This window comes from Chrysoperla carnea, chromosome 4 (genome assembly GCF_905475395.1).
Source record: "Chrysoperla carnea chromosome 4, inChrCarn1.1, whole genome shotgun sequence".
NCBI classification, from domain to species: domain Eukaryota; kingdom Metazoa; phylum Arthropoda; class Insecta; order Neuroptera; family Chrysopidae; genus Chrysoperla; species Chrysoperla carnea.
In genome coordinates this window covers 37,941,821-37,965,495 of record NC_058340.1, presented here as the reverse complement: position 1 = coordinate 37,965,495, position 23,675 = coordinate 37,941,821, and the positions used below count along the sequence as shown (strand labels likewise).

Sequence of the window (23,675 nt, the reverse complement as noted above, 5' to 3'; positions counted from 1 at the left end):
GATTTTAAACAATTTAATTTTGATTTTGGCAGTTCTCCGTCACCGTCATCTGATGTTAAACAAACAAAAAAAGAAGTAAGTAGTAAAAAAATTGCATCAGGCAGATTTTCTAAATTATCAATCTTTAGAAGAATTGTCAGCTAGTGCTAGTGAATTACGGTCATTTGGACATTCCAAGGAATTGTCCAGCTGACGAATTCTTCACAAATGCCATAAAGCTGTGCGATACAGTCATTATCAGATATTCATGTATATATTTTACGAACTGCTGATACTTTCTGAATAAAACCGTTATAAAAAAGGATAGTTTTATCCATAAGGTTAGTTCTGCAAAATATATCATTTTCAATGGAGAGATTTTATGATTCAGTTGTGTTTCTTCCCTGAATAGCATCAGCGTCTAACCTAACCAGAGGCATTTAAATTTCTATCAGCGTATTATGAATGTTTTGAACATTCTGGACTCCAGGCAGGAAGGTTGGAATATCCTATAATAAAACGCCTAATACCGATTTTATTGCTTCTGAGTTTATAAATCTCGCAAAATTACGTATATCTAAGCATGATAACATTTTTGCAGGTGCTGTTACCAGTAAAACAAGAGGCATATAATACAAACTTAAAGATTAAATATAATACTGGTAATTATAAACAAGAAAAATCCCCAGAATTATTTGTTCCAAACGATCAATATGACGAAGGTGTTAATCCACAACAAATAAAATCTCAAGAATCAAAGCGCTCAAGAGACTCATATAGTGGTGAAATCACACAATCAAGAGATGAAAATAGTGCTGAAAATAATGGTAATCAAAATTATAACAGTCGATATTCTGCTACAAATATTGAAGAAGTACACTCGACTGTTGGTTATTATAACCCACAACCAAGATATTACAGCCAAAATAAACAAAATTACGAAGTTCATGAGCATAAACATGAACAGAAACACGAAGAAAAACATGAAGAGAAACATGGACATAAACATTTAGAAAAGCATGAACATGGGCATAAACATTCAGAGAAACATGGACATAAACATGCAGAGAAACATGGACATGAGCATAAACATGAAGAGAAACATGGACATGAACATAAACATAAAGCTGAAAATAAACATGTGCATGAGGATATCGAGCATCATCATCACGAGCATAGACACATTCAACATCACCATCATTTACATAAACACGTTGGGGAACATAAACACGGACATGTAAATAAACATGAGCATAAACATGAAGAACATAGTTGGAACGATCATGAACATCATCATAAGGAAGAACATAAACATGGACATAAACATGGACATAAACATGGACATAAACATGAACATAAACATGAGCATAAAGAAGAACATAAACATGGGCATAAGGAAGAACATAAACACAAACACGAGAATAAACATTCTCATCATCATGGGCATGAACATAAACATGGGAAATACAATGCAGGCTATACAAGTTTTGGTAGTCCAGTAATAGGTGCACCAGCTAATATTCATTATCGAACCGCCAACAAAGCTAGTGCTGCAATTCACGAAAGTTCAGTTGATACACCGAAAACTCGTGAAGAATACTATTATAGATATTTAGGTGGAACAAAAATATCATCTGATGGAAATGAGGATTTGGAAAGTGAACGTAGTGAACAATATTCAGATTATGCACCGCAAAGTAGTAATATTTCGCAATACGATGAGGCAGAACAACCAATGGCAGACAGTTCTATGTCCGATTTAAATGTTTGGAAACCGTTATTAAATTCCAATCCAGTATTAAAACAAGTGAATGAAAAACCTAAAGAATAATTTTAATCTCAATTGTATTTTTTAAATTTAGGTTATTTGTTTTTTAATTTTTGTTTTTATATGCCTCACTTGTGAGAAGTAAGCCATTCCTGATTTGTTTTAGTTTTTTGTTTTTAATATAATTAAAGTATTTGATACAATTTAATTGAATTTTTTTGTTGTTGTGATATTTTTTTGATACCTTAATCCAAAACTTATCTGCTGCATTGTAGCTGAAAAAAAACTTATTCTAATGAAAGGACGAGTAAGAGAGCTATAATAACGCCGTATAATTTTTTTTTGTCCAAGGCTTTGTAGCAAAGGATACCTAAGTTTTTCATCTAATGTTGGTTTTTATTTGGAGTAAATAGTACTTGAAGTTTTAAAAATGAATTCTTTGATAATACAATAATGAAATCTTTGATATATCAAGTAATTTTTATGCTATAATAAAATATGTAATTTTTTATCCCGTCACAGCGTTGATTTCCAGTGCTTAGTGTGTCTTATTATTAAATCCATCACTGATGGAAAAGTCATGCTTTTTAACTATCGATACAAACGTAGCACCTAAATGGATGAACCGATTTTGTTTTTTGTTTTTGTTTGAAAGGAGATTTGATCGAGAGTAGAGACTCCTGCGGAGGAGATGAGAATTTGGAGGTTTTTAAATTTTGTTGACTTTAACTTTTCGGGTGTAGTTATATATAAAATTTTTGTCTGTATCCCACGAAACTGCAAACTAACTATGCATAGCTAATTGATTTAAATGTATTGCAAGGATATTGAAAAATTCATTTTCCCTTTCTCGAAACAGTTGCCCACTTTGGCGAACTTGCTCAATCAATAAATTCTTTGATGAAATCTAGCATCGGAAAATAACAAAGTATTTTTGGTTAGTTAACACGCTTCTGCCAATAGAAAGTATGTATGTGATTGTTTTGATACCCTCAAATATCAGCACTTGGTCTGCCAAGTAATTTTGGATTTCAATTTCTTCGATCTTTTATGCATTCATATAATTTTTTCTCATGTTGAAATAGTTTTCAGGTTTGCTTGGAATGAAAACCGTCATTTACTATATTTTATTTACAAAAATTTATGCAAATACTGTATGTAATTTAAAGATATGCAAATAATTAAATGAGGAATTCCCGTTCTTACCACTGTCAAACATTATTCAATCCGTCTTTGGTGGAAAACAATCTTTGTTATTTTCCCATCTTATATAAAAAATTGGATGCGATTATCCCCTATAGGAGATAAAAACTATCTAAGCAAAGAACCTTTACTAGCCACTTTATTCATACATACCACCAAGAGAGAAAATTTCCATGAAATGACACATAAAATGACTACTTAAATTGTTTTAGCTTCTTTACACCCTGTATTTAAAGTTCACTTAATTATAAAGAAAATAAAATAAAATTAAAAAAACATTTATTTCCATTTTTCAAACAAATTACATATAACAAACATTAGCAACTACCTCTAAAATTAAATAACTACAACACTAGCAACTAAACCGTTTTCTATCTGATTAGGATTGTTTCTTTTGCATACACTATTTCCACTCGCTGTAAGTAGAAATAACAGTGCTACTATTTAGCATATTACAAGACTAGCTTTTTCTACGTCGATTGAGTCTAAAAGTGTGAGAGTCTGAATAGAATATAGTTATGAATATCACAATAAATTATAAAATAAAAAAACATAAAATTATTAAAGACTGAGAGCCTGTAAACAGAAGAAAATCATATGAATGAAAGAAATATTTCTAGTGATTAATAGCTACTTAGAAAACTAATAAATAACGACAGCACAAGGATGGATAAAGCCTTAATATAAATGAACGCTAAATCGTTCTATCGATCAGCGAAAGCAAGTCACACCGAATTTTAAATCTCTAAAATATGAGTTAAAGAACAGGAGGCGTTATTATAAAGAGTTAAATTAAATATCAAAGTTTTATGCCGATATTGGTTCATTCACATCGATTTTATTTGCTTTCCAGTATATAATTAACTTGAATTTATTATAAATCCAAGTAAATTTAGGATGTTTTCGAATGACCGCAGTTAGACATGGTGCTATACAGGATAAAATCCTATGACGAAAATTAAAAGCAAATTCTTTAATCCAATATTGGCAACTAAATGCTTTCTCGTCACTGGTCTGTGTTATCAATAAATTTCTCTTCGAAGCCCTTATCCAAATATCTTAATCCCACTTTTTTTTTGGAAATCAATGTTGATATGTTGCATGTACTGTGAAATAGCCATCATCGTCATCATCATAATAGTGGGGGGGTGGTGGTCCATGATAATGATTATGTGGAGGACCATGATGATGCTTAAAGGGTACTGGAGCAGATTCAGAATGTTCGTAATGATTATGGCGATGATCTTCATGATGATGGCTTGGATGTTCATGATGATGCGATGAAGAATGTGGTGGGTGTGGAGATTGATGATAATGTTCATCATGAGAATCATGTGGTGATGAAGAATGATAATAATGATAATGATGAACATTTTCATTTTCATTAGATTCATGGTTATTAGAAGAATGATGATTCTTTTTTGGTCCTTCGTCATTATGGTGAGACGGTTTTGTAGTCTTATGATGTGAATGGTGATGACTGGATGAATCTTGATTGCTGTATTGATGATTATGCTTAATGGTTTTTGGATGACTTGATGACTCTTGATGGCTGTAATGGTCGTGGTGCTCTGTGGTATCTTGATTACCAGAATGATGGTGATGTTTAGTACTTTCCTGTTTTGGTTTTCCTTTCTTAGGCGGCGCGTGTTTACTATCATGACCTACGCTGTACTCGTAATAAGAATGTGAAGCACCTTTGTCGTCATTTTGTACGTGATAACTAACAGGTTTCTCTGTTGGCTTATGTTTGTTGTTGGATTTAATTTCTTCATGAAATTTATTATAATCGTAATCAAAATTGAATGTTTCTACATGACTACCTCCGTTTGATTTAGATGGCTCTTTACGAGGTGGATGTCGATCATGCCCATGCGATGGTTTGTGGCCATGATATTTTGGTTTATTTGAAGGAGGATATTTTGTTTTGCTTGGTCCATGATGTTTTGGTCTAGGAGGTGGAGGATGTGGTTGAGGTTGACCCAACATTTGCTTAAGATTATTTCGTAGATTATTCATTGCTTTTGGTACCAAGCTATTGTATTGGAAAGTGTTACTGGCTTCATACGGATCACCTTCATTATCAGAAAGTGTTTTATTCTTAAGTTGCTGGCCAAAATCTGAACCACTTGGTACGGGAACATATACTTTTACCGGAAACGGTACTGATTGCTTAACACGTATTGGTACAATCTTTTCAACTGGCATTGGTACTGGTACTGGAATGTGTTTAATTACTTGTACTGGTTTTGGTACAGGTACTCGTACAGGATATGGAACATTTTTGGTTACCAATATTTTCATCGGTACATGCTTGATAATTGGTACGGGGACCGGCTTTTCAACAGGATACGGTTGTGGAATATACTTATTGACAGGAACCTCTACACGTTTTTCTATGGTCAATAGTTTTACTGTTTGTTTATTTGTTGGTTCATATCCACCATCGCCCATTTTTAAGTCCTCTAATGTAACATCCATTGCTACACCTAACGGAAGTACGACGGATGATTTTTCCGTGTCGATCGATTCATTATATTCTTCATTGTCTGATTCATTACTCTCTACTGGCACAGTTACTGTGTTGTATACTTTTGATTCTAGAAGTATTATTAGGACCTAAAAGCAAAATAGAAGTTATATTATTGGATATTAATAATTTGGACATAATTTTTTTAAATTGTATAGGTGAAGCAATGAAAAATCGCCTGGATACAAAACAGTCTATCTATATGTACGAAATCTAAATATCTAACTGGATGAAATCATTTGAAATGAAAGAAATACTAAGTCGTCATTTGCATAAAAAACGCATTAAAGAAGTTATAATTTTGATAATAATATATTAGAGACACTTTTAAAAATAATTGTTAATTGAGCGTACCATTTTCACGTTTTTGTCTCCTATATTTGGACTTGAAATAACTTATCAAAATATTAATTAATGATGTGCTAGTCTGTTTGTTAAAAGTTGCCCAGCCAGTTTCATTGAGTCAGTTCGTTCCATCATACGCCGCTATTGAAAGTCGTTTTGCATAAGATAATGAATAAATATTTGTAAATATACGTCTTCCTAATAAACTCTTAGGATTGCTTTATTTAAATTCCAAAGAATCGACAATAATGAACTAAGTAAAATATATAATCCATTAAGTCAAATGAAGTCACGTGCGTAAAAAAAGCTAAAAACTGTGTTTGTCCTTATTAAAAATTTTAGCAAAGTAGCCCTTTAAAATTTTGTTTCTTATAATTTATATTCTGTACCTTTTGAGCTGCCCCCCTCTGGTCTATTGACTGGCTACGTCCCTGTTTGTCGAAATTTCAATTATAAAATGAATATTAAAAATAATTTAAAATTTAAAGTAGGGAAATTTATTTATTCTAGTTGCATTCTATGTATTATAAAAAATGTGCTACTTATTTATGATTTTCATAAAAACACATGGTAATAAAAAAATAAATACATGAAAACACGGAAAGATTATAATGCGTTTAATTAATTTTCTAAAATTCATTAAAATTAAGTGAAGTAAATCAACGATTGATATCATTTCATTTTTTTTAACTGCATACAAAATTCCAAAGATTTACTATAATTTAGAAATATTTTTACGATACTTTCACTGCATTCGTATTTAATGTAAATATAATAAAGACCGATTATTTATCAAATGATTAAAATATAGATCGTTAAACCTTTGTAGTTTTAATCGAAGGACTTTTCGATGAAACTTTTTTACTCAAATGTGTTCGAAAATATTGAATATGATTAGTTCGAAAGTTTAGTTTTCAAATAAATTTAATTCTGTGACTCTTAAAAATAATTCTCCTTCTACATCAAATAAATAATTGATTGAACCAAGAGTTAACGAAACTAATTTTTACCACTTGTTTATACTTGGAGAAATTTTGCTTACATTCAGATTTTAGGAACTTCAGCTAAAAATCATAAGTTTTTTGACGCGATTTCCTGGTATAGGTAATATATTTGCACTTTTTTTACGAAATTAATTTAGTACGGAAACAAATACAGTTCCTTCAACAGGAGCTGGCGAAAACTTTCTACTATATTGTGAATCAACAATACAATTCCCATTGCGGTATCGTACGTGGAAAATCTCTTCGCGAAAAATTACTCTAACAATAGCAACATTTTTCAAGAATAATGTTTTTCTTCATTATTTACATCAGGTTTAATTTTCTGTGAAAAACCAAAGAACGCTTTTATTTTCAAAATTTAAATTTAAGAAAACAATAAATTCAATGGAAAAGAAAGCCTTTTGTTACAAAGAATCACATTATTTTTTATATGCAGAATAACACTGTCACTTTACTCCAATAGATTTTAAATATTTAAGAAAAAAACACATTATTATACAAAAAATTTCCAAATAATTTTAAAAAAAGCCACTTTCACTAATTATTATTACCTTGAATAAAATAACACGATAATTCATATTTCAAAAATATCAACACATTAATTTTTTTCGGAATAAGTCTTGATTTAAAAATTTTCTATAAAAAAAAAATGAGAACGCGTAATATGAACACAAAGTGAATGTTTCCATTTGTATAATTTATCTATAATATATAGATGTTTATGAAGTCTCCCACTTAATGGACTGAATAATGTACCAATCTCAACAATATTTCTTTTGCAATTTTAATATTTAATAATTATTTATTTTAATTTCAATCATAAACTCTTATGATTTATTGTGTAAAAGACAAGGCACAAATATTTATAAAATATGATTGCATTCAATTTTCTCGACGTGGCTTAACATCCGTTGCCATCAGATATTAATCAGACGCTTTTTTACTATCGTCAGAAATGGATGATTATCCGACTCACTTCTTTACACCTCTGAAAATCCTGAAGTCTCAAAGAATTTGACTTCAACCTCATCTAAAAATTATTTTGTACGCGAGTCAAGTTTTTTTTAAATATTTAATTTGTTTTAGGTGGTTATAGATGGTGGGAACCTAGAAAAACAAACTTTTATTGAAACTTTTGGCGACATTTTTATGATTGGAGACTTTTAGCTATATCGTGCTACCATAAAAATGGTATAACTCGTCCATTTTCCACGAAGTAATCTATTTCTTCGAACAGATGTCATTTCAAAATTTTTGTCGCAAAGCTGCCATTGAAGCATTGTTAAGCGTTATTATTACTGAAAGAAAAATAGATAATAATAAGAAAATTTAGATAGTGGCATGATTTCAATGGCGGTACACAGTAAGAAATGCATGGCGTTTACAACAATGCTGGTATGGTATAGAGACAGATACTATAGTATCTATGTTGGCATAAGTTATATTACAGTATTGAATAGGGCAAGCCACCAGAAGTATTGTGGATATCGCCAACCAGTTTGAGCCTGACGTCCATACTGCATTAGCTAATGTTACTATTCCCTCAATATAGTACACAGTATGGCGTTCACACCGATAATGACTAATTGATATCCACAAAAAATTTCTGACCGTACACGATCTAATCAATTTTTTCTTAATTCTAATAAAATATGTGTGTTTGTGCGTATCTTTACTGCTACCTGATTCATTTTTTCGCCTCGGATGCATCAAAGTAAAAGATGATCTTGGTTGGATATACCGAAACAAATTATTCTTTTTTGGTGAATTTTTAGGAGTGGAGAATTCGTTATATCAGAAGAATCTGTAGAACTTTCGACATACTGGTGGTGGATACCAAGCCACAGTGCTTTTACTATTATTATAAAAACATTTTATAATCTGCTAGTGTAAAATTTGCTTTTCATATTCATTTCATTTAAATATATAAACACGCATTTTATATTTTCACTCTTGTATTGCAATTTTAATTTTAATTTCTTTTTTATTTTAATTTAAGATAAACTTATGTTTATTTCATACGTTTATTTATAATATTTGATATTCAATAGTTTGGTACTTGAAAATAAATTTTAATGTTAATATTAATTGTGAAACCTGGTAGTATTTATTATTGGTTTCTATTGTATTTCCTGTCGGTTTTTTTTCTGATATTCTTTTATAAAATAAAATACACAAATATCGCGTAAAATTTCGACTAAATTAAGTTTGATTTGCAAAACACATCGTATATTTTATACGTAAAACAAAAAGTTAGTAAAGAATCATGTAAAAAGCGCTCATTAGCTATTATGTACTAATGTGCTTAAGTCCGGGACCAGTACTCCACATTCTTGAAACCTATTAGAGCTAGGTTAATTTTGATCACAAAATTAAAAAGTATGACCCAAGTTTAGTATGATTACATACTTTGTTTATAAAAATTGGATTAAATTTGAATGTGATAGAGCAAAATCAATTTTTTGGATTCTGATGACGTCAATCGAGTTAAAAAATTCGATTTTTTTGATAACACAAGCAAATTTGATTCGATCTTAATGGAATTTTTTTGGAAACGCACTAATTTTAGGTCATTCTTTTCAGCTAAGATTCCAGTTTTTCGCTAGTTATCACTTATGTGCTTAGTTCCGGGACTAGGATTCCACATTCTGAAAATCTATTAGAGCTAGGTTCATTTTGGTCCTGGTTATAAAAAACGAAAATATGAGGGTGTCTCCATCTTTAATGCGACACACTGTTATGAAAATACAACTATCACATATTAACAGATTTTTTATTCGAGGCTTTTTTTAAATATTTAATTTTATTTAAGTATTTAAGTACCTATTCAAATTTTTCATCTATTTACTTTCTCAGAAAAATTTAATAAATATTTTTGCACCATCTGGTCCTTTAATGACTTATTCAGTGCGTCGGACATATAATAGCAAAATTATCAAAATATTTCATAATTAAATATTTGCTAAACATTTATCTGAATTTACTATCTAAGTCTTCATCTAACACCTTACGCTACAATTACATGACGAAGCAATTAGTCAGTGATTGTCATTAACAATAATGAAATATAGAAATATCTGCACACAATAAAGTAAATTATTTCTATTTACCTGTACTTTTACTTTTAATGAATTATTATAATGAATTATTATATTTAAGCACTCAATAGGTATAATTATCATAAATAATTAGTTGTTTCTGTTTTCCTTTTTCCCTATGATTTATTATTTGCATGTACAAGTGTAAAATAATTATATTTATGAAAATTATTCCGTATACATACCTATAATTTGTATATATTTAACACATGATATATGATAATACCAGAAGTAATCTATAATTGTTTTTATTATATGGATTATAGTTTAAGAAATGATCGTCCAAAGGTGTGTTTATTAAATAATTGACTCACTTTAATTACACGATTAAAAACAAGAAGTAGAATAAAAAAACATGAATTTGGCAAGGTCTTTTTTTCTAATTCATTTTCTACTACAGCTAGTACTTGATTACTTTACCGATTTTCAACAACGAATCATTTATATAGAAAGTCAATTATGAAAATATTGCAGAAGTTGTGCCGATACAAACAAATTTTTTTGAAAGTACTACAATTTTCAGAACATCTGATGTCACTTATTTCAAGTGATGTCATTAACATATACGTGTGAATTTATAAAATGTTCTAGATTGCCGAAATGTCTGTGCTGTTAAACAGGCATGGGCAAATGTGACTCAGAGAAGTCCCTCACATTTCTGTATCTAAATTACGAGCAAGACAGCGACAACCTTACCAGTGTCAACCAATAATACGAGTAAGACAGAGAGACAGCATTTTTTTTAATTATCTCATTACTATTAGAGAAACTGAGATGGGTAGAAGAATCGTATACCCGTCTCGCTTCCTCCTCTATGAGCAATGCGGACTTGGATAAAGAGACACGCAATAAAGTTTATGGCACACAATAAAATTATAACAAATGGTGACTTCGATTTAAAATAACTCGCCCATGCCTGCTGTAAATCCTTCGTGGATACGTTTTAATTTGCTCCTGTAAAGTCATTGGTCGGTTAAGCTGAAGTGATTCAGTAATTTTTTTAACAAAGCTTTAAAGTAACTTTTAATAAGAGATCATACTGTATATAAAAACATATTTAGCATATAAATGGAAACTGTATTAAAGAAGTTTTATATCAAATTCTCAACAAAAAAATTTCAAACAAAAAGAAACAGGGCTTTATTATCAATTTTAATATCAGAAAAGATGGTATGGTTAGGTGTATTCATAAGCGGTTTATCAAAATAAATCATCGATCAAGCTTGAGATATTCAGACAATATTTTGTACCCTGAATATATGAATAATGTTTGTTTTCGATTTAAATTTAATCATTTGAATGGGAGTTACATTAAAATCAGTTTAAAAAGAGCAACTGTCACACCATTTTTCGGAAATGTTTCGTTGGATTGTAGAAAAATAAGATGCTGCGAGAGACAATACGAGAATAAAACAACGAGAGACGATAAGATAATAAGATAAGTCTCATTTTCGATAAATATCCGAGAGAAAGTTGATAAATATTCGACGGGCAGGTTATATATATTCACTAGCAGATACCCGGCGGCTTTGTTGGGCAATTTCTCCTTTAAAAACAAAGACTATCACGTTATAGCCTTCACTTATCCTCCCTTTTGTTTACATTTTTATGGATTTTAATTTTTTAACTTATTGAAAATGAAGTTTTGCCCATGATACTTGCTGACATTGTAAGTTTCTATATGTACAATGATTAAATTAACCCGATATTTATACTTTTTGGATCAAAATTATCCCATCCACCGAGTTTTATCAAATTCCAAAACCAAATTTATTTTTGCATTTCTCTCGATTTTTTTAATACTCCTTAAAAAAATTGCAAATCAAAACGATATGAGATGATTGACAAACTATGTCAAAACAATACAAGATGCTATAAAAATAAACTGAATACAATGTAGGATATTGAACGGACGCAAATTTGGTTCGTGATCGCTTTTGTTACAAAATCCTAAATTGTTAACCTACATTAATTTTATGATGAGTATATATTTTGATATATGCCGAATAATGCTCATATAAAAAAGTGGACTCCTCACAAAAAAAAAAGCGAAGTTTAGTTCTATAAAAAAATTCAATAATATTCAATGTGAAATATCTGAACAGAACTCCTAATTTTGTAATATTATTATCAATAGATGACATACGTTTCAAGTTATAATTTCCTCATTTTTCTCCACCTATTTTATATAAAAACAATGAAATACAAATGGCGTTTATTGCCTTTAATATTACACATATTACACATTACAAGAAAGTATGATATGATAATTTTCTCGCTTTAATAATATTGATGCGGTAACATTTGGAATTGAAACCGGAATAAATATAAAATTTCTTAATGTTTCTAAAAAAGTGACCTTTTTTATTTATCGAGAGTTTTGTCTGTGACTTCATTCTACAATAATAAATTTTGGATTAAGTATACCGACAAGACAAATTTAGTTATTTGATTGAAATTAAAAAAATTATCAGTTTGATTGCGATATCTTGAGGTCCACACGAATAACTTCCTTACATAATAAATAGTTTAAAAAAAATAAAAATAATAAAAACTCAACCGAATCGAAACGACTCGAATGAATATTATGAAATTCTTTTCGAATCATAATACCGTTAATATGCTTTGTTCGACACCTAAAATAAATAAAGATAAAACTTTTTATTCGCGCAAGATCGATCAGAATAAAATATAAAAAAATAAAATATACTCGCACGACTCGAATGTTATGAAATTATTTTCGAATCATATCGCCGTTAATATTCTTCAATTCACACCTCAACGAAGTCGATATCATTTTTTGTTCGCGCAATATCGATCAAAAAAGAATTTATTTTTAAACTCGCCCGGCTAGAAGCGACTCGACTGAATGTTATGAAATTCTTTTCGGATCATATCGCCGTTAATATTCTTCGATCCACGTCTCAACGAAGTCGATATCATTTTTTATCGAATGATGCGGATGACGAAAAAAATGTCTACGGACGCATGTGCACACACAAACACACACACACACACTCACACACTCACATAGTTGTTCTCAAAATTGGTATGAAAGCCTTGTTATAACCATGAAACGTAAAATATGTTGAAAATTTCGATTTCGAAAATCGGACCCATCACAATAACTTCTTATACTGGGAAGTTAAAAACTGAAATTCAATCGAAATTAGGACACCTTCGTTCCGAAAATTGAAATTTACGATTTTTTACTTTAATGTGGGAGAGAGTAGATGTGTAAACATGGTTTTTACTTTTTTTGGTGACGAACGATTTCGAACATATGGTGGAAGAAAACAAGATCTTGACAACAGTCTCTTGAATTTCTGTCTACGATAATGAGTGTTGCTAAAATACATATTGATCGTAGACTAAATGAAAATGAAAGAAATAATACTAATACTGAAGAAACTCAATGTAAATGTGGTTACTATGGAATTTTCATGCAAATATTGTATGGTTTCTTGTAAAGCGTTTGTCATTCCATCTGTCAAATAAAAATGTCATCATCTGCAGATCAAAACGAAATTTTAAGTTATGAATCTCAACATGCCTCAATTACACTACTCAGTAAATTCGAAAATTCCGGAAATAGTCTCGACAATAGTTTCATTAACCGAGAAAGTTTCAATAATATTGTACAACGAACACATAGTGATATAGTAACACTGCGAATTGATGAGCCAATAGTAAATAATGATTTTAAAGCGATTATTAGGCAATATACATACTCGCCAAATTTCCATTTGCAAAGATCAGTGTCCGATCAACTGATTGAATCTAATAAGCCACCGAATAAAGCCGAGGGTAAGGATAATTGTGGAGTCTTCGCCCAAAATGAACATTTGAAGCAGGTAATAGAGATTTTGCGATTTAATTAAATTGTTTAATCAAAGTTTTGTGTAACATGTGAGTGTCAAGTTGTGAAAGTTGTTTCTTTAGATGTTAATGTTAATATAAAATGAACGGAAACGTACAAAAACAAATCTGTGGATAGTAAATTACTTTTTTTTACGCAATCAAAATGTATTCAGGCATCCTTAAAGTGGATATTTTGAATAAAATGGGATGAGCTGGTGGCATTTTGAGTTAAATGTGATACTTACATATAGTACAGATGTCACGTCGTAAATAGCCAAAATGGATTCTGTTAATCTTCAAAGAATACTTGCAATGAAATACGAAATATAAACTTTTATGTGATTACAATAATTTTTTCACTTTCCTCTACTTCGTACGAGGGAGTAAAATAGAAACAGATATTGGCACTCCTAGATTCTTTACCATTTTCGTATTACTAATATTTTACTGTCTTTTTTGTTATTGTTTTAGGTATCAAATGATCTTAGACCTAATGACAACCGACATGTTCAGATTGGGGGTAGTGGAAATATTGTTCAACGAAAATTACATGACAAGGATATTATCAATGCAAAAAATAGTTTTGCGATGGGCGTTTACATTATATTAACAATACAATTGTTAATTTTCTTAACTTTTTACTTATTATATCAAAATAGGTAAACCAATTACAAATTTTTAATTAAAAAAATAGCATAAGTAGCTCCAAAGATCAAATCTGTTCGTCATTTTGTAAAGCAGATAATAATATTATTCATTATTTTTTAGTCCAGCAATAATGAAATATTATAGCAATCGTACAAAGAGAGATCAAGAATTACTTATTGTAATCGACTGGTAAGCAATTTTTGTTCACTCATAAAACAAATTATAATTATATAATATGAGAGTTCACTGGCATTTAAAATAAGCCAATCACTAATTGGATTTCAGCTTAGACAGTCGAAAAATCGATTATGTGTAAAAATCGATTTTGAACAATTTGTATAAAACTTGGGAAAAAAATTCTTTAAAATTTCAGGGATCTTAATTATACAACTTTTTAAATTTATATTTACAGTAATAAGTAATCTGGAAAAAATTTAATATTATAGAGGCGCGGATAGTAAAGTATTAATTTTTAGTCATGATCTTTTTTCATCTCAATGTAAAATTTGAGTGAAGACTTTATTTTGCGCATTGGAGAGAAAGCCAGGCTACAAAGACTAAAATATGAGAAAAGCTCATGATATAGGCTAAAATTTTGCTTGTTTTCTTGTTTTTCCCTATCCTTAATTTATTTTTAAAAACTCGAAAGATAGTTTTAACTAAAACCGCAAGTGTCACTTCTATATAGTTCAATTATAGATTGATTTTTGATATTGCTGAAATTGAAATAGATACTTTATCTCAATAGTAATTTATTTTCTGTTTCAGTTTTTTATTTCTAATATCAATTTGTATGTTTTTCCCGTGTACAGTATGCTTATTTAGCCCTTTTTGTAAATGGTCATGTGTAGTATTTCTGGTACGGATGTTTTGTAAATTTATGAATTGGCAACTTCTCTGGATCATTACACCAATATTTTTTATTTCAGACATTAACAGAATTGCTAGGATTCATTTTAATAATCCTTCAATTTGATATATATTTTGAAGTTATTTGTGGCCTTGTAATACTTATAATTTTTTTTGCAAATTTCGTTGCATTAATTGTATTTTTCCCTCATGTGGTAAGTCAGTTTTTGTTTTTAATTATGATTAAATTCGTTTGGATTATTCGGCCCTGGATCGAGTATGAATCGTTAGCTAATAAGTACTTTTTTAACTTTCCATTAAATTGTTACACTGACGTAATAATATAACACATATAACTCAGTTGGACATAGCAGCTAATGGTGTATGTCTATTGTAGCGCAAAATTTTTTCTTGAAGCGTCCAACAGTAGACAAGAAAGGCATCACCATTGAGAATTACGCATGCTAAAATAGGACTGACTCGTATGCTCGTATATAATGTGTTAGGCGGCCATTTTTATGGCTACTACTGGGAAATTTCCAAATTCAGCCTCTGGTTTATTGCCCACGAGTAGATTTTCTTAATGCGAGAAATACACAAATCAAAACTCAATTTTGTTTTACAATAAACAATTATAGACTTTTTTTTTAGAATTGGACACATCAACGAATATTCTATACAGTAATTATACCTCTTATGGTATTCTATTTGGTGTTATCAACTGTTACTATTATCTATCCTGGGAGTAGTCAAGAGATTGCCCTGACATTTTTTGCAATTCTGCTCACAATAACGGTAATGAATTTTACACATAGTAATGGTGATAAATTATTAAACGTTGTTTACTTTTTGCAGTGGGTCATGTTTGATATTAGCCGCGTATCTGGTGGTAGATACAAACGAATAAAATCTAACGATTACGTCTTTGGAATTTTCTGTTTGTTTATTGACTTAATAGTAACTCCGTTTGATTTTTTTTACAAGTGTAGTTTGCATGTCACTAATAAAATTGGGTAATTTTTTCCGAGTGTAAGAAATATATTTTTCCATTTAGTCATTTTAAATAATTTTGTTTCCTTTTTTTTAGGTCTTTTTCATAGCACAATGGTCATCGTACACAAGTCATAATTACACACATATCGTATAATTCTTACAAATAGCTAGAAATTGCCTCTGTTGCCAACACAGATACTAAATACTTTCATGTGGAATTGCGGCATCTGATAATTTCCTTATTTGTGTTTAAAATATAAGTCATTTTATGCTGAAATGTTTAATGTGTGACTTTTTAAACTCCCTGGATTCTATTTTAACTGGCTCAAATTCGGTTCATATCCCACCTTTCTTTATTTGCGCCAAAAGTAATTATTCATTATACCAGATAGCAGTAGTTGAGACTCAAAATATACACAACTAGAATTTAGTTATAAAAACTTTGAACCGATTTGATTTTGTGGTACATGGAACTAAAGACATGGAAAAATGTCACGTGCGGCAAAAAATTTCTATCGACGATATCGCAAACAATTGAAAATATAGTATTTCGCAAACGATATTTTGTAGCATATTTTTGGTTATTTTTGCGACACCGACGAATAATAAAATTATTGGTATGTCGAATTCTTTGAGAAAGAATTTGTAATCAACCGGTGAAGAGAGATAGTTTCTATAATTAATCAGTAATTTTTTTATGATGCTTATTGTGTATACTTACACCTTGGATAATGGAAATAAACATTTTTATTCGGAAATTTTTTTTATTGTTATTTTTCAATTTTAGGTAGTTTTAAATAATATTTTTGGTAACAGAACTTGGACACTGTAAAAAAGTTTTCACATTTGGATGAAGTCTTCTTAGTAAGTAATTCAGAATTTGTATAGGTTTTCAATCAATTTTTTTTGAAAAATTACATCAATTTATATAAAGTATAAATCTTTTTTTTTTTTGACAAAAATACAATTTTTATGTTTATACTCTTTGCAGGTAAAATGAAATACGGAAATATTTTTGAAATGAAAAATGATGACAAATAACAAGTACCGATTATTATGGTATGTAGTAGGTGGGTGAGTGTGTTAGTAGTGTTCATATAACAACAGGAAATATCTAGTTACACGTTTGTGATATACAGGTTCACGATATCAGAATCAAAAAAAATTGATTTTGCTCTATCACATCAAAATTTTATCAAATTTTGATAAACCAAGTATGTAATCCTACTAAATTTGGGCCATATTTTTAAAATTTGTGATCAAAATTATCCTAACTCTAATAGGTTTTTAGAATGTGGTGTCCTGGTCCCGAAATTAAGCAAATAAGAGATAGCTAGCGAAAAACTAACATCACAGCAGAAAATAATGACCCAAAATTAGTGGGTTTCAAAAAAAATCCAAAAAAATCGGATCAAATTTGCCTGCGCTATCAAAAATTCGAATTTTTTAACTTTATGTAGTCATCAGAATCCAAAAAAATTAATTTTTCTCTGCCACATCCAAATTTTATCCAAATTGGATAAACCAAGTAAGTAATTCTATTAAATTTGGGTCATACTTTCAATACGATCAAATTTTTGATCGAAATTAATTTAATATTATAAGTTTTTTTGGAGTTCACTATAGTATTTTTTTCTACAAGTTTGATATTTATATTATTGTAAATTAAGGAGCGGCTTTTACATGATTGTTTAGGTACTAGCTTTTTGTTTTACGTATAAAACATACTTTTTGTTTTGTGCCTCAATTTCTGTTGCGCCGGTGGAGCGTGCCTCCTTTGCCACGCCTTAATTACGAACCTAGCTATTGCTATACTAAATATATATATTACATAGTCCTATCAAAACAAAGTAGCATTATGAGTGCACATACATAGATATATATACCTTTGTCGTAGTGCCACTTTGTTTTGATAGACCTCTAATAAAATTATTAATAAAATCAACTTTTGTGTGGCTGGCTTTACAGACGAACGGGAATAAAAACCGGAATGATTGCATTTTGAGTATTGTATTGTAAATAAGTTGAAGGTTGCTAAATAATCGTATGAGCAAATAGCTTCAGTCACATTTCCATTTCTTGGAGTTTAGACTCCCCTGAATTTACCCGAAATATATTCATGTTTGCATGAGATGTGTGAGAGAGATTTATTACTTATGTCAAAGTTAACTCTTCGTGAATAATACAGCGTAAACTGATTTCTGAAATGTAGAAACTAGATATAAGAGTTTTGGGTTCTCTTTCATACTATCCCTGCCAACGGCTTGCAAACGAAAGTGTCTGTGGCAAAATTCATTTATCAATTTAAACAAATGTACCATTCCTACTTGACAAAATAAAAACGTGAGGTGGAAAATTAATATATCGTAAGCTTTCAAATCCAAGCAGGTCTCATAGTAAAAATTTGGGCAACGAAGGTGCGAATATTTCTAATTAATTCAATATAATAATGACACTAAATATTATCACGCTATCGTGCAACGAGACATAGCGAAATATAATAATTTGTGGAGTACACATCCAACCGATATACTTAAGCCCCTAATTCAAATATTAATTTTTTTGGTTGGTTTTGACATAAATATGTTTTATGTGTATTGTTATGATCAATAAATTACAATTAACTTTCGGTACTTACCTACATCAAAACATCAATTGATATTTGGTTGAATGAATTTTTTATAAATGGTGGCTGGATTACCTTTTTTATATTTTATTAAAAGAAAATACTTGTCGATTGCAGAAGTACCTACCTTGATTTTCATTTATTTTGTTTGTTCAAGTTCTCTTACTCTTAACGTGACATGATGTCAAAATTCAATTTATACATTGACAATCGAAGTTTATTGGCCAATATTTAGTAACAATTATATTGTGAAATCTATCAGAGACGTAATCGTATAGTTTTGCACGCTCAAGTGGTATATATTCCATGAGGTGTGGAGATAAATAGAACATAAGTAGATTTCCAGCTGAGTTGAGAATTAGGCAGATATATTTTTTGTTTAAAAATTGGTATGTTTATGAATGAAGTCCGAAGGAGTAAAATACATTTTTTTTTCAAACACTATATTTTTCCTAAAACTATTTAACAAATGTGATTTCAAGTAGCGTTTTAAGTCCGAAATCCTGTTTTCTGGTATTTTAAATGGTTACTGGGTAATGAAACAAATAAAAGAAGGGGAAATATTTACTTACTTTAAAAGTTTATATGGCGATTACATTTCATTTGAAACTGTGGCAGACTATACTGCAAATGAAAATGCAATATTAGGTAAATTAAAATATTTAACAATGCATTTAAGGAATGATGCTGAAAGGTGTAAAAAATTTCAGGCAGAGGCTGGCTAGACCGAATCTAAAGCGGAAAAACTACAAGCGTTAACGTATTGACAGTGTGGGTACGCCTTTAAAAATATCTTATATGACATATTTTCTTAAAAAAAGTTTAAAATTTTATTTGTGATCTTGAATCATGATTGAAAATTCTATAATACTCTTATATTGTATTCCAAAGAGAACGTGCCTAGTATATTTTTTATAGACTTTATAAAAAAAATTTAAATTAAATATTAAACAACAAACAAGATATAAAATAAATACATCGAAAACAAAAAAGAACTATAACACATAATGTTAGAAAACGTGTAACTTGTAAGGGGAATTAATGGATTGATGTGGGAAATGGTTTGTCGGTTCGATGGAGGTCAGCAGCTTAGTATAATGAGATTTTAGTGCAGTATAATAACATATATATACAGTACACAGCCGTATATATTATAAATGCGAAAGTAAGGATGTTTGTTTGTTTGTTTGTTTATTTTTTCACGCAAAAACTAGCAAATGGTTTTTAGTACAACAATATAGCTCATACATGAGAATAACACATGAGCAATAATTTATAAAGATATATTTTAAAAAAAAATTAAAAAAATTAAATTTAATCTGACATTTAAAAATAGTAAATGTAAAAAAGTCATGGCCATCTTTTCTGATATATTCAATGAATTATGACTATTTTATTTAAAAAATTTAAAACTGTACATTAATTATTATGGAAGTTATGGAAGGAGAATAAGTGAGAGCAATGGTGTTGAAAGCTATAACGAGGTGGTCTTTGCCAGTCTTTACATGAAAACCCAGCGAAGCGGGTGGGTATCATGCTAGTAACATATATATACAGTACACAATAGCACATTATATACATCCATTTTACACAACTTACAAAAAGTTCTGAAACGGCTTAACAAATTTTCAAGAAAGCACTAATTTTGGAACAAAAGTATTGAGATTTCAAGATATCTATTTAGTGTATGTAATTCTGAAATTCTTTGTAGAAGCTCGGGTAGTTGAAATTGAAGCTAAAATTTCCGTATAAAATGTTTTTCAAATGCGTACCGCGGAAAGTGAATGTAATGTCTTTGACAGAATCTGGTCAGTTTTCGAAAAAAATTTCCAACCCTACGTGTTCCCCACACCTAATTGATATATATTTTAACAATAAATTCAGCACGCGATGAAAATTTAGTCGGCAGTTTTTTTGTTTTAAGGAATTGAATGAAATAACATTCCTTAAAAGAATAAATTTCGGGCATTCAATTTTCGGTGAATGTATTTGGTTTCCGAAAATTGTATGGCAACTTAATACTACTTAATTTCTTGGAGCGGTTACGAGTAATTTTTATTTTAAAAATTTTTTTCTTGTCTAAGGATTTTGCTGTTTTGGAATTTTTGGTAGTTCTGTGTACATAGAAACTTGACTAGAGATACAACTTTCAATTTAAATTTTCCGCTTCGAAACCTCATTATGCTTGTTTTGTTAAACATACCATACACCACCATCTCTTCAATTCATTCAGTGGCGTATTTTATATTGTGGCATATACTTTGTAACAAACATTGAACCTTTTTTAATTTTACTAATGTCTTCTGAAAAATTAAATTTTAAATAATATTATGTATTTTAACCATATGGTTTTATACGTATATCGATGCCTAATTATTAACTTTATTGTCAATTTAGTTTAGATAATATTTGTTTTTAGGCAGGATTAATTTAATTCGATATAAGAACATCTATTTCTGTATTCAGTTAAAACTTAAATATAATAGAACATATTTTTGTGCCTAACTCTAATAAGGTATAGAGAGAGATGTAATACATGTAATTAGCGAATTGCCGAAGGATATGGAACTATTGCTTTTGTACTGATGGCGAAATTTGGGAAAAATTTCTTCAAATGTCAATCGATCCTACCTAATAGATGTCAAAAATGACCCTTTAAAAAAATCAAGAAAAACGCAAAAAAAAATTTTGAAATTTGATGAAACTCGGTAGATGGGGGTAAGTTTGATCCAAAAAGTATAAAAATCAAGTTAATTTAATGATTGGATGCAGAGTTTCTTAGATATCGCAATATTTGGATCGATTTTAGTCCGTATCTCAAAAACTATTCGACCAGTCATCAAATGCACCCGATTTTTGTACTTTTTGGGTCAAAATTACCTTATATACTGAATTTTATCGAAATTGGAGATAAAAAAATTTTTTCAAATTTTTGCAATTTTTTTAAGGGATACCCCTTTGAAAAAATCGAGAAAAACGAATTTTTTTTTTTTTTTGGAATTTGATGACCTGTCATTACTTAATATACCGTATTTTTTTATACAAAATCTAGTTTTGAAAAGAATGCTAAGAAATTTTTTTTTTAATTATAAGTGCAACAATAGTTTGTTCGATATCGCATAAGTCATTTCAGTGAACACATCGATAATCAAACAAAAATAATTTAAAGTGAACGCAGCCATTCGGTGTCAAACGTCAGTAGAAGAAGCAAACAACAACAAAACCGACTGTCAGTGTATTTTTCGTCAAACAAATTATATTTAAGTTGTAAGTACCTTTCAATTCATCATTGGCAGAGCGTACATTCAAAAAATGACCTAACATAATAGATCTAATCTAATAACAATAAAAATGTCCGTTATACATAGCAGGAAAACTTGTAATTGTACTTTATAAAAAATCGTAGAACACGTAAAATATATTCCAAGTAATAAGTTCCCCAATACTTAGTGTACCTACTTAAAAGTATAGTATATTCAATTTGTCAGTTTCAAAATATCTAGTAGATATTTATAAATCACACCCAAGGAGGTAGAGTTGGAGAGATGATATTGGTGAAAATATCAACAGTATAAATTCTTACTTAAACTTTACACATAAATTGTTTATTGGAATCTAATACAGTTTGGGTTCGTATAAAACACGCCAATAATTCCTTAATATAAAATATATTGGCTAAAACCAGTGTAAAATTTTACCTACCTATAATACTTGAAAACAATTCACTGGAAAACAGGTATGATTAATTGTTAATTTACCTTTGGCTTGACATTTGTTTCGAATATTTATTGGTTCCAATAAACAATAATAAATAATCACAGTAGAAGGACAATGAAATTTTCTTTCAAAAAGAAATCTAACCACAGTTGATAAATGCCAAGTTAGGTACTAGTCGGTTTCTACTGAAATTATTTACAACATCAAAAATTTATGTAGATATAGTCCTTGGGTAGTTTAATAACATTGAGCAAGTTATGGGCCTAGTTAAAATTAGAAAAAAGCAAATATTCATCAATTTTAAGCTGATGGTGCAGTTATAGATTTGTCGTGTCCAAAACTTAGAAAGTGCAGCTGTCTCAAAAACTCAGTGAGACGACAGTGATACAAACAGGCACATTTTTCATTTGTTTGCAAATAAATTCAAAATCCCAGTACGCTATTTTTATATCTATAATATGTCCGAACTAAAAAAAGGGAAAAAATTTATAATGCGTCAGCTATGATTATAAAGCGTATTCAAATAGAGTTTATTACTTGTTTATTTACTTTGAAACTTTACTTTTTGTTTAAAACTTGAATTAAACAAAATAATCGCAAGTTTTGAATTAATTCAAGGACAAATTCAATTGTCACCTCAGATCACATTCAATTATCGGGTCTCTTTCAATTTGAAATAATTCTAATTGAGATTCAATAAGGTCAAAAATTCTGCAAACCGAATCGAGATATCAAAATTTGAATTTTAATCGATTCTTCATTCCACTATTCCACGTGTATTTAGATGAGAACTATAACAACATGGCTCAATATTCAACTGTAAGCAATTTTAAATTTTTTATATTTCAAACAAAATTTCGTAATTGTTTGATGCTCAAATTTTTTTGTTTCAACTTTTCTTCTGTTTATACCAAATCAGGGTAAAAATTCTTGTAAAATTATTCTCTATTTTTTTTTTCAAAGCAAATTACTATATATAAGTTAGAATTTGGGCATTTTTTCGTAATTGATTTTTATATTAACAATATTTTTGTAAATTATGATCTAAAAATGG

The 23,675-nt window shown here is 29.6% G+C and overlaps 1 protein-coding gene across 1 annotated transcript; it reads right to left on the bottom strand.

Annotated features, from left to right (window-relative positions):
- Positions 1-4,033: 4,033 nt before the first annotated feature.
- LOC123298706 (histidine-rich glycoprotein-like) lies at positions 4,034-7,974 on the bottom strand. Its single transcript, XM_044880799.1, has 2 exons — positions 7,951-7,974; positions 4,034-5,569 (listed from the first exon to the last, which is right to left on the bottom strand). The coding sequence occupies exons 1-2, from the start codon at positions 7,972-7,974 to the stop codon at positions 4,034-4,036; spliced, it is 1,560 nt and encodes a 519-aa protein (XP_044736734.1).
- Positions 7,975-23,675: the final 15,701 nt, after the last annotated feature.

Bases quoted from the DNA above. Each gene is read 5' to 3' on its own strand.
- LOC123298706 (XM_044880799.1), bottom strand. From the start codon at position 7,974: ATGTCGCCAAAAGTTTCAATAAAA. The intron at 5,570-7,950 runs GTTTGTTTTTCT...TTTTGCTTTTAG, and splicing joins CGCCAAAAGTTTCAATAAAA to GTCCTAATAATACTTCTAGA.